The 12,699-nt window shown below is 39.6% G+C and overlaps 1 protein-coding gene across 3 annotated transcripts in view; it reads right to left on the reverse strand.

Moving 5' to 3' along the window:
* LOC103371489 (microtubule-associated serine/threonine-protein kinase 3-like) overlaps positions 1–12,699 on the reverse strand; it is a 46,091-nt gene that overhangs the window by 17,647 nt on the left and 15,745 nt on the right. For all 3 annotated transcript variants that reach the window (XM_008300836.1, XM_008300834.1, XM_008300835.1), the window contains 12 exons: positions 10,314–10,468; positions 10,146–10,221; positions 9,846–10,055; positions 8,555–8,656; positions 6,456–6,588; positions 5,313–5,374; positions 5,100–5,191; positions 4,621–4,829; positions 4,367–4,505; positions 3,357–3,489; positions 3,102–3,267; positions 276–377 (listed from right to left, as the gene is read on the reverse strand). In XM_008300836.1, coding sequence (XP_008299058.1) covers positions 276–377; positions 3,102–3,267; positions 3,357–3,489; positions 4,367–4,505; positions 4,621–4,829; positions 5,100–5,191; positions 5,313–5,374; positions 6,456–6,588; positions 8,555–8,656; positions 9,846–10,055; positions 10,146–10,221; positions 10,314–10,468 — 1,579 coding nt within the window. The remainder of the gene's footprint in view (positions 1–275; positions 378–3,101; positions 3,268–3,356; positions 3,490–4,366; positions 4,506–4,620; positions 4,830–5,099; positions 5,192–5,312; positions 5,375–6,455; positions 6,589–8,554; positions 8,657–9,845; positions 10,056–10,145; positions 10,222–10,313; positions 10,469–12,699) is intronic.

Below are 12,699 nucleotides of genomic sequence, written 5' to 3' on the forward strand. Positions count from 1 at the left end.
CTTTTACACTCTGCAGATCTACATTCTCGTAGTGCCTGATCATTCATGAAACTAGATTCATGGACGAGTTGGAAATGATTGCAATTGATCAAAGGGAAGAGGTGAGCAGGCCACAGGATAAACTGCTCGGCTGTTGGATGACCTCAATTTCTTCCCCTGTGACATGGAATAATGAGCAGTGCTGAGGTGGCACATGAGAATTTATGGCGGTCTGTTGTGCCTGTCTAATCCTAACCGAGTTACTGGCTGTCCCACATTTTCTTTGCACTTCCTACCTGCTCCCATCCTTTCCAGAGGATTCTGTCGGAGCAGCAAGGTGATGAGCTCCTGAGCGTCGGGAGGCGGAGCGTCTTCTCCGTCAGGCCAGTTGATCTCATCTGGAAATGAGTTTCAAAATTACTCCATGTCCAAGCAAAACATGACTCTCACGCTGTTGTTTTTTTGGAAATGGAAAACATTTAGCTAGAAAATAAATACATAGGTTTCAGTGCATGAGATTATCATGAGATGTTGGTGCACACTGGGTGACTGAGGGGTTATAGCTGTTTAATAAATACTGCAAATGTTTGTCAGGCTGAATGACGAAAACATTGGTGATCAATTTGGAGTTTCAGGGCTTGTACTTGATGACAGCTAACTGATGGAGGTGGCAGACTGATGGCTTTGAATGGAAAATGTACCATTTTGTCACACTTTAAAAATGTCACAGAAAACAGAATAATAATAAAACAGAAAAGACAAATTTCATGATCCTGTGCGGTTGATAAATATGTTGAAGCAGGATTTATGGTGTCACTGAACAACTTTGAATGCGAACAACCAACCGCAACACTATGAATGATTGTCTGGAAATGGACCTCATAAATCCCATGAACACATCTGGCATCTATCTGTTGACAGGTTTAATCTGATGCTAAGCAGCAGCAGCAGGTTGCACCACTAGCCCTCGGTGGTAGGTCGCTTCTGGTCATGAATAGTGTTTTGAACTTTACATTGGTTGCTCAAACCAAAGACTTAGTCCTAATTGTGCTGATGTGGCTTTGGCTGTTGGATTGCTACGATACATGGTTAGCAGTTTCCTACTGTCAATTTCTGATTTGTGGCTACTATGGAGGATCAAAGAAGAAGAAAAGTAAACTTGACATAATGAAACTAAGAAAATGAACAGAGCTGTACACTCAGCAGAAGAACACTCTGGCTGGTAAGCAGCCCAACCTGTTAACAAGCAAGAAGGAACAGTTGACTTGGAGAGATCAGAGGCTCATCTCATTTTGCTCATTTCAGCTTCCAGAAATCAGTCTTGGCCTGCCATCATAGAGGATGTCTCAATTCCTAAAATGCATCTCAAGGACAGGATTAAAGACTGAGGAGGCTTGTTTGAGGATACAAGGTACAGTATGATGTACAGGTGTATCCTATATGTCTTTACCCATCACATGAAAGAGGCGTGACAGGAGTAGAAGTATCATGGCTACTTGTGACCACTTTATTATAGCCATGTTGACCAGCTAGAGACAACTTATATCATTACATACCTTAAATGTGTCATGTAGTAAATGAAAAGGTTTTTGGACTACAAAGATTTTTTTTCTTTAATTCTACTACTATATTTCATGGTGTGACAAAACTGAAGAATGGAATTGAACAAATCAAAGTCAGTTCAGAGGTCTAAGTGTAGCACTGCCTGAGATCACTCACATGTTCTCTCGCTTTTAGTGAAAAGCTTCATGGATAAGCAGTGAAAACAGGAGCAAAGCCTGTCTGCACCATGCTGATTGGCTGTTCTCTGCACCGTTTGTCCCCCATTTTAATCAAATTTGGGTGCGAGCTATGAATATGTATGTGCGGCCTGAGGCCACGGTGGCACGCATTCAGCGTGTTCAGGCCCCTTTAATTAACAGTCACTCTCAGAGGCTTGGTACAGTTTGATTGAGAGCATACCAAATCAGTCATGGCATGCCATTCATTTCCATGGCACAAATAGAGGCAGCAATTCAACAACCCCACATAGCACAATTCATCTGAGCCACAGCGCTGACAAGATAAAAGCTCCTGTTTTGGAGATTAAGATTTTCCCTGTGCTGTCACCATGAGACTACAACAGAACAAAGTAACATCATCATAATATTAAGGCCTCACTTGTAGTCTAAAGTCAAGCTAAATACACTTACTGCCATCTGTTTTTCTACTGGCCTTCAGGGAAATCTCCGTCTTCAATAAATTAAGAAATATGCAACTAATTCCATGTGGTCACTGTGTAAATGTTTAATTCATGTCTGAATGAGGTCTGGGAATTTCTCCTGATGTGCTCGACAGCATCTAAATGCCAGATGCTGTGAAATGTTGCCTAAACCACCTCTAGACGCAGGAAAAATGTCATATTTGAAAACTGAATATAAATAAGTAGTAGCAGTTTGCTCATTAGGATTTTTTTTGTTCTTGTCACATCTTTACCTACTGTGGGCTTGTGTCTTACTGTGATGTAAAATCCTCTCCAAAATTCAGTGTAAGTTGAATTTCTTTGATTATTTATTTTTAAAAAATGAAAAAAACTTGAGATGTGGAAGGTGCCCACTGGTGTTACCAAACAAGGGGAAAAATAACAGCTCTACATACTATAGATAGATAATTTGTTTCCAGACTCCTTTCTGCTCTATGTCAGCACAGCATTGGACATTAAGTACAAATGAGGCTAATTCAAATATTATTGGACATATTTCGCAGTCGCATAATAGCATTTACTTCACCTCTGATTGTGCTGATTCCTTTCTTGTTTAGAGCCAGGTTCCCATTTGTTAAGACTGAGTGCTTTACAAATCAGTTTTATTGTAGAGTTGGTTATTAAATATGTTTGTATATAATTTAGGTTAACAATGATTAAGAAAGTAATACTGGTCAAACAATGAAGAACTTCCCAATGGGTGGTCGATGCTTGTCCGAGGATGACCAAAGTTATTTCATGACATGTTGTAGGAACCATTTCTCCAAATGCCAAAGCAATCCATCAAGCAGTTGTTGGGATATTTCAGTCTAGACCAACAAGGTGATGGAAGTCTCACGTTTTTTGTTTGTATTTAAGGATGAAGGGACGTAATACTCACCGCTGATGACCTGTCCAAACAGCTCCTCTGGTGTGTCTCCAAAAAAAGGCACACAGCCCACAAGGAACTCGTAGAGGATGATGCCCATAGCCCACCAGTCCACCGGCTTCCCATAGCCTTGTCTCAGGATCACCTCTGGAGCAATATACTCTGGGGTTCCACATACCTACACACAGGAACAAATAAATGTCCTAAACATCGAGAGCTTTGTGAGGGAATGTAGAGCCGGCCAACATATCCTCAGGGTTCATTTACCTGCTTGTCAGAGAACTCCCTGGCATCTTTCTCTATGTGTCCCTCGTACAGGTTAGTGGTCATGTTCATCAGCCCGACTTTGGAGAGGCCAAAATCTGTCAGCTTAATGTGTCCCATTGAGGTCACCAGCAGACTGTGAGGAGGAAAGACAAGAGAGAGAGAGAGTGAGAAGGTTTGAAATGACTAAATACAGTAAAAGTGTTAAAAGACTAATACCAAGAAGCATGCCATGTTTTTTCCATTTTTCAAAAAAATGCAAAAATTAGAACTGTCAAAGTGGAAGAGAACAAACACAGCTCATTTTTAGGTTTTGTTTTCTTCATTTCACAAAGGATAACAGAAAAAATGATATTACACAAAAAAAATAACAAGCTGGTTTTCCCACTTAGCTTTAATCATTTTTTGGTGGTAATGGATGAAGGAAAAATGACCCAGAATTCTTGTTTTTGGTTTAAAACTGAATTACACCAAAGAAAGTTTCCCACTTTGTTACATTGGATTTGCAATGTTGACGGACACTGGAAAATGGATTCAAAAAGGGAGCCAGTTTGCTTGCTTTAAAGTAGAAAAAATAAAAAACATTTGGTATTTAAAAGGATATGTAGAATATCCTTTCGTACCCTGACCCACATCCAACAAATCTGCAGCAACACAAGAATTCACTGTGTTTCTGTTTCCCATGAACAAATTCAGTCCAAAATATACTCTCTTTCGGTCTCCACCAACTCCTGAGGCCCTTAGTTAATGAAAATGTCTACTATATTTACTATATTGTTGCTAATATTTTCTGTCTGCTGGTATTGAGCAGGTCGTGTACAGTTAGTTCTGTCGTGCAAGCTGCCTGCTGTGCCTGATCACTATTATGTGATAAACCAAAGCAAGAAAATTATAAAAGCCAAAATGTGCCACACAGCTGCAGGTGTGTTCTCTATGGGTTCATCACCATAAACTGGAATTGCTAAATATAAAAAATACTGTTTATAGCTACTTTAAAATGTATGAAATCTCACTTGTCAGGTTTGAGATCCCGGTGGACGATGCCGTAGTTGTGGAGATACTCCAGAGCCAGTACTGTCTCTGCAAAGTACATCCTGGCCATATCTACAGGAAGTGGACCCATGTTCTTCAAAAGGGTGGCACAGTCTCCTCCTGTACAGATCCAAAGTGATGTGACAAACAAGCTTCAGATAATACACACAAAAAAAGTTCAAAGTGCACTGCTTTCAGCTGCAGCATTTTACTCTATAGAGAACCAGCTACTGACCTTCGACATACTCCATCACCATGCATAGGTGCCGCCGTGTCTCAAAGGAGCAGTACATGGACACCACAAAAGGGTTCTCAGCAAAGGTGAGGATGTCTCTCTCCACAAAGGCCTGTTGTATCTGATTCCTCAACATCAGATTCTGCTTGTTGATCTTTTTCATGGCGAACCGCTGCTTAGTTTCTTTGTGCCGAACCAGATACACAGCTCTGTGGAATAAACAGTTTACCTGTCAGCTGGAAAACACTGATCTAAACAACAGCTCCGCTTACTATCAAGTTGTCAAATTTGGAGTCAATCATCGTATCTGTGTCAAAAGGTATTAAGGGAAGCTGTGAGTGAAGAAAGGCAAAAGATAAGATGGATCTCTTAAAATAGAAATAAAATTCACATTTTAATGAATTTGCAAACAGTTGTTGGGCTGTAACAGAGCATCCATCAGCAGAGATTAGATTATCTGATATAGAAGACATCCTCACCCATAGGCCCCGTTGCTGATTAGCTTTGTCATCTCAAAGTCTAATTCACAGGGTTTCCGCCGGGACCGCAAAGCTGTGCTGAGGCTCTGAGACTGTGGACAAGAGGAGAGACAAATACAAAAACAAATCAGAAAGATAAAATCTGTATTTCATTGCTGCGCCTGCAGTAAAGAAGGACCAGATCAATAAGATGATCAATGTCTGAGCGCTTACAGAGTCATCCGTTTCAGGGGTTTCTGCAATCCCACTGTCACAGCTGGTCAGCTGAGCAATTTCTATGGAGAGAAAACAGATTTTTATTTTTATTTTTTTTAAAGGAGCAAAAATGCAGCAGTTTTACTATAAAAACGCAGATGTGGGTGTTTTATAAATCTACAGCTTCATGTGAGGCTCACTAATAGTGCAATTATTGAAACAAAGGCAACTGACATGCTGAGAAATCAGGACATTTAAACACAACAAAACAGCAGACTTCAGGCTTTATTCACCCATAAGGCTGGAGGTGCTGACTCCAAGATAACCTGAATTGAGGATAAATGGGGCGGAAATCAAATCTGGCGACACAAACGCACGTCTAACACTCATTTTGAAAATCACCACTCCAGAACGAGTGCTCATTAAAAACCACCTTGCATCTTTTGCGTTTTTTTTCTGTGCCTGTGTGCAACTATGCCCAAGTCCATGTGTGCAATTTCACAAGTGGGGCGTCTGCTGTGTCCCCAGAGAGCTTGTAAACACATTTCCACTGCTTTAACATCTGTCTTTCCTTGTAGGTTTGCTTCAGTCACACAAGGCGCTGGGCAAACGAAACACAGGAGACACTCGGGGGAAATGAGTGGAGAGATTGGCTGATGAGCCAGTCTGTGTGGATCTGTATAAGGTCTGTGGGGAGGCCATTCCTTTCTAATTAGTCATAATGAATGTTGTTGGTTACTGAATCTGGAGAGACACAGGGTCATTAGAAAGACAGTCTGTTCAGTGAAGGACATTAGTCAAGAGTATCTTTATCTTTTAGTTCCCACCACAACTCAAGTTTTTCATTTCTTGCAGCCACATAACAGCAGATATATTCAGTTTGGTCATATTTACAGCATCGTTGACATGTTGAAGGCGCACAAATTTTAACACTCTGATGCGGTTACACTGGATAAGACTACAATCAATGCTTTACTACAAACGGTAAAGAAGAAACTAGACGCACAAAATGCAGAAAACAGACTTAACCTTTCTTTCCTCCATATTTAATATTCACTGTGAGCCATTTCACTGTTATATCATTTGAATGTCTTGTTGAAGACTGCTAGCAGCTCTCAGCAGAGCATTTTGAATGTTATTAGCACAGAGTCCTTGCTGTACCTTCCAGAGGGTCTCGTGTGAGTCCCAGCTGGCTGATGATGTAACGAGGGATGTCCGTTTTGATGCCTTGGCCCTCTTTAGCGTGTCCTTCTGCAGCCTCCAGAAGGTGGTAAAATTCCTCTGGGTCAAATTCCTGAAGACACAGCAACACACTTCAGTATATACTGGTAGAAGCAACGCAGAAACCATTGTGCACTTTAAAGGTATGATGAATGCTGATATTTTTCCAATTTGTCTTGATGTCAAAATTTTCCACTGAGACTGAGTGATGGCTTATTTACTGTGTGACAGTGAACACAACATATTTCTTCCCCATTGTCTTGTTTCGACAAATAACTTAAGAAATTCTTTTTGGACATATCTGAAACTTCAAGTGTACATTTCCTGAACTGCATTTTCTAGCACGTCTGGTGTGGACTTGGGCTTGCAGACCAAAGTGAGTTATTCTCTCCCACAGAAAACACTGCTCCTTACCTGCCTGAAACTCCTCATTTGAAGTCCAGGCTTTTCTTCCGTTACCTATTTATATCACCATGCATAGTGCCCGTACAGCAGCTTGTTTGGCCCTCAAACAAAGAATGAGTAGCGGCCTCAAAGTCTGCCTTTATTTCCCCAACAGAGTAGTTTCTGCTCAGGCTACGTCTCTCTTTGCCTACACTAATACATCTGGAGTTATTTTATGTAACCTGTGTTACCTCACTTTAACTGGCTGGTCAATCAAACTGGGATTTTGAGGAGGGGGCTTTAAAGAGACAGGAGCTAAACTGTATTTATAGAAATTCAAAAAATAATGCTTGTTTTTTTTTAAAACACTATAACCTGTAAACATATTCTAGTAGAGATATGCTTCCTTCTGTTTACTGTCTTAAAACATAAAATTACAAACCTGCAAATGTGCAGACTGTGGGCTCTTTAAGTTGATGTGGTGAACTTGTACGCAAACAGTTGCACATTTACACATCAAATGATGGAATAACTTGTGTGGAATTATTTGCCATCTGGAAAATTTCAGTCTAATATTCGCTCTCTTTAGGCTGTCTTTACCTTCTCCTTGGGGAAATATCTGGCTCCTTAACTACTAAAATGCTTCACTATTTGTCCATCTGCCATTCAGTGCTGAGTTCAGTGCATGTGGAGCTTTTCTTTTTTTTTAATATGAAAACAGCTGCCTGCAACAGCTGGAAAAAAGTTAAGAAAGTCGCAGTCAGACTTTACAACGCTGCACTATAAACTCCACTGGTACCTCTGTTACTGCTGCACTTTTTCTTTTTCCCACCAACAAACACATTCCACTATGTGCAATAACCATTAATACCTCATCTTTGTATATATAGTCTTCTTAAAAAAAACAAACAAAAAAAACTCTTCTGTATATAATGTTTTTTTCTCTTGCAATATTTGCACTGTGTGTTTTCTGTTTCCGTTTCTTTCCTACATTTTGCACTGGGTGTTCCCAATTATTCTTGCACTGACTGTACACTTTTTTTGGAGCTGTTGTGAACGGTGAACTTTCCCCACTGTGGGATCAATAAAGTTATCTTTATCTTTAGTGACAGTAAAGTTGCAGGCTAAAGCAAAAGCAAAGCCAAAACCAGCTGCAGAGTCCAGTGATAATTCTCTGTAGGCTCACCACCATGAGCCTTTCGATCTGACACAGTGTCAGCATAAAAACACTGATTATAAATACTTATACCTTTCAATATGAGAGATGTGTCCAAAATGGCAATATCCCTTAAACAATGAAGACGTAGGTAGCTTATGTAATGTTCAGATTGTGGTACGTTTGAGTAGCTGACTTCAGGACAATCGGAATTAAGATTAAATGGGGCAGAAACCAGATGTTTCAACACATACACTCAATTTGAAATCAGCCATCCAGAAAACGTGCGCATTGCGTTTTTCTGACCCAGTGAGTAAAAAAAAAAAAGTTTTAAAAAGGTATTTACTGGCATTTCTTTTTACTTTAAACAGGTAAGAAAAATAGCTACAGTGCTTAAAAATGTAATTTAGTATTGAGGAACATATTCTATTTTGTAGGAATTCAATTAATCAAAACAAAGAAACATATTTTAGCTGCTGTTAAGTGATAAGAAACGTACCAGACATTCCAGCAGTCGAGCAGGTCGGGCTATCACTATGAGGATCTTCTTCACCAGCTCTCTGATGAAGTTCACCTCCTCGCTCTCTGACCGCTCTGTGGACTACACAGCAACCAACCAGAGAAGATACAGGGAGACAATTAGAAGAACATTTCACGTGCAACCACATCACTCACAGTCAGGTGTACTAAAAAGGTAGAACAGACCTTAACCCCAGTTGGTGCCTTTCGAATATTAAATATTTATTCAGGAATAAACGTGGGTTTTTCCCAGTGATCTTTGAAAAAACTTAGAAGATAGAAGAAGATGGTATTTCCAAAATAACTTAAGACTGATCTGTCACATGATAAATAACATTCTAACCCGTTTACCATGTTGCACCTCTACCAGTCTAACCAAAGCAATGATGGTGGCTAAAATGACAAGTGGAAAGTGTCAAACTTTGCTGGTATTTTTTTTAATAAAAAGCAACATATAGAATTTCTTGTTGCTTAAATGAGATATTACAGTTGCAGCTTGATAAATGGGGTACTTTTTTTGTTTGTTTGTGCCACAAACCATAGATGTACCTGCACCTGAACAATGCTCCGCCATTTTGTCAAATTTAAATTTACATAATCTGGTTCAAATTATTATACTGTTCACCTTATTCATCACTATTATTACTGGAGTCCAGTTGGGTTGAGGTTCAAAGTCGGGTTGCAACACATCTATTTACAAAAATGGCTGAATTAGACTGTTAGCTCACAGTCTGCCACATAATAGTTACTTAGACAATATGGATATAATCCTTTAGATGGGAGTTTTAGGCTGTTGTTACACTAAATACAATAAATGAGTTACTTCATGAACTACACATGAAGTCAGTCTCACATTTTATCATGTGGTCAGTTATAGTTGACTTACGTATGTAAACAGTGCTTGCACCACCTTAGAAACAAACCACATGTCAACTCTGCACAAGTCTCAAAAATGTCCTCCAGTATTAAAACAAACAGCAGTGCACCTCTGCAGCAGAATCATTCTTCATCCAGATGATCAGACAAGTTTAATAGGATGGTAGAAATATCTTCAGAAGACCTTCTTGCTATGTATATATTTTCCCAAAAATAAGATATGTAGCACTGAGACTTCAGTGCAATACCAACACTTATAGGCACATTCTGAGGTCCTTCTGCTGTAAAGCAATGCATTATTAGCACAGTTTCATGCAGTTTTATTGCAGAAAAACTGACACTTATTTGCAAACTGTCTTCCAAAAACATCTATGATTACTGGAGACACCACTCACCTCCTGAACAAGTCTCTCCAGTTTGTCAGTGAGCTCGCAGAAGTAGCTGGAGGTGATGAGTCCTAACCGGCTCTTTTCCAGACAGTCACGGGCCAGTTCAATTATCTGGTGGTGGGCAAAGCCGAGCACACCATCTGCCAAAGGGAGGACGCTCTCCGGAGAGCTGCTGCGGATGATCTCCTGAATCCTTTCCTCCATCTGAGCCGTGGCCTGCAGTGAGAAGAGACAGAGCAAGTTTGGCAGCGTGAAACATAATTACTGGCCAGACACAGTTGCAGCAAGCCCACTGCTGGTCCTTACCTTAGGAAACCGCTCCTTGTAGACGTGATTCATCATGATAATCTCATGGTCGTAACACGAAGGGGATCTTCCAGGGCTGAAAAATGAATTTAAACTCCGTAGGTGAGTGCCACCAACACTTTTCAATGCTTTTCACTGTATAAAAATATTGGTAGAGGAAATGAATACCTGAGACTGCGTGAGCGGGGTCGCATGGCCGTCGCTCTGCGGCATTCATCCCCGGAGATGCTCTCAGTGCAGAAGTGCTTGGAGAGGAAGTGCAGTTCGTCAGGCGTAGGCTGGAAGGGCAGCTGGTGCAGCTTCTCCTGTGATGAACAGGATGACTGGAAATGAAACAAATATATATTCAACATGAAAAGAAAAAGAAAGGAGATGCCGATTTTTTTCTATGTGAATAAAAAAAAAAAGAAAAATTGTGTGCTATACATTAATTGTTGGTTTTTAGTTTTTTTGCAACAAGCTAAATCAGAAGATAAGCACCACTTTCATATGTTATTGGGAGACTGTTAGCTTAGCTTAGCATAAATTGAAGACAGTAAACAGAAGGAAAGAGCTAGTTTGGCTTTGTGTAAAGGTTAAGAAAAGGAAAATTATAAAATGTTCTTTTATACATTATAGACTAAAGATATAATGTATTAACCCTCTGAACCCAAAGGAGTTTCTGGGGCGTTTTGTCTCTGGTCACAGCGTTACTCACTGTGGGTTAATTTTTTGCTGCAATATAAATTATTGCACCGCTATGAAACCAACACAGACATGATAAGAACTAGAGAGAACCTGAAGTTGCCTTTTGTACAGTACAACAAAGTTACAATGCCATAAATGATAAAAAGTTTAATTGCTTTGATTATTGATTTAACATAAAAACACCTGGCATCCACATGTAGTTGTTGAAGTGCTTGCAGGTGTTACCACGACTGAGAAAAACATGGTGGCTCTACATACCACACAGAGTTAATTATGATAGCTAATTATGTTTAACGTTAATGTTTAATTTGTTTCCATACTTGTCTCCTATCTGCTCTGTGTAATCAAAGCCTGCGTTTAAGCCAAAAAGCTCCTTGATTTTTGTCACGTGACTTTTGGTCACAGCTGAGTGACGGCTTTACGGTTGGGAAAGGAAAGGAAAGCAATTTTGTTTGATCTTTTTTTTTTTTTTTTTTTTTACAGAATCTGGCTCGTGCGAACGCTTTGTTTTTGGAGAACGTTCAAATGAGACATGCAGATTAAAGTGATTTTGATGAAATATCATGACTTTGGAGATGTAGAGATTTGGCAAAGTTTCCTGAAACAATCACATGTCACTCATGATTCGTTTAATCATCGTCTGAAACATTCATTGATTCTTTTGGTTTTTAGACTTTCTGCTTTTATAAATGGTGTCATTTTGGCTGTTGTTTTCAAATACCTTCCAACTGCCTTTTAAAGCTGCTGGCAGGTTTGAGGTTCAGATTGTTAACTAGTTAACTAGTGACCTTTAGAGGTACTGGTGGTGTTGTTAACTTTGGACAGAGTCAGGCGACCTTTTCCCTCTTGTTAGAGTTTTTAAGTTAAGCTAAGCTAATCGGCTGCTGGCTCTGCTTTCATATTTAACCAACAAACATGACAGTTGCATAAAACCTTTTGTCTAACGCTTGCCTGTAAGCATGTTTCCCAAATTATCAACTCACTCTAAATAGTCATGTGTACTGTGGACTCTCAGTAACACATAAAACAGTGACATAGATCGAACTAATAAGAATGAAAAAAAAACCCTAAAAACTTTAAAATAATGACTTGGCAAAATACTGAGCGCTCACTATAATTATAAAACAGTATCTGCATTGTAACTGCAGGGTATTAAACAGACCTCATAGAGTCTGACCTTTACCAAACAAAGAAAACTGCTATTGTTTCTAATATCACTTGACTCCTGAGGTTTCACAAGAACATGCTTCCTTCAACAGATGGTGTGAATAGCAGGAAATGCACTAGATGACCAAACAGCACATGAAACACAAACACAACATCACTGCAGTTCATTTACAAGTAAACATTGTAATTCCTGTAAATGTGTGAACATCTATTGTATGTTCAACCTCGACTGCTTCCTATAAATGGTGATGCTGAGACACGGATGCAGAACGAGGAAGCAGTCAGAATGAGAGAAAAAGAGGAATGTGTGTCAAAGTCATGTTTACTCTGAACAAATCTTTTGTCTCTCATACAGAGTTTGTTCACAAACACTCTCCATATGCAGCCTTAGTGTGTGGTTGCATCACTGAGCCACATGTAAACATACGAGCAAACAGAGCCGCCACGACAAACACACACGTCCAAATTAAAGCCACAACTTGTTATTTACAGTGACTTAGCACAGATTGTTTTCATCATGTTTTAGCATCACAAATGTGGCTGTAATTACCACTGGATGATTAATTACTTTTATAGTAATATCATAGTTTAACCCGCTGAACCTCAAGCAGCTTTTTACTCACTGCGGCTCATTTTTCACTGCAATATAAAGTCCTGCACCTCTATGGAAACAGAACAAGCAGGGCCAGAAATAGAGAGC

This window comes from Stegastes partitus, unplaced genomic scaffold, assembly GCF_000690725.1.
Source record: "Stegastes partitus isolate 25-593 unplaced genomic scaffold, Stegastes_partitus-1.0.2 Scaffold1595, whole genome shotgun sequence".
NCBI classification, from domain to species: domain Eukaryota; kingdom Metazoa; phylum Chordata; class Actinopteri; family Pomacentridae; genus Stegastes; species Stegastes partitus.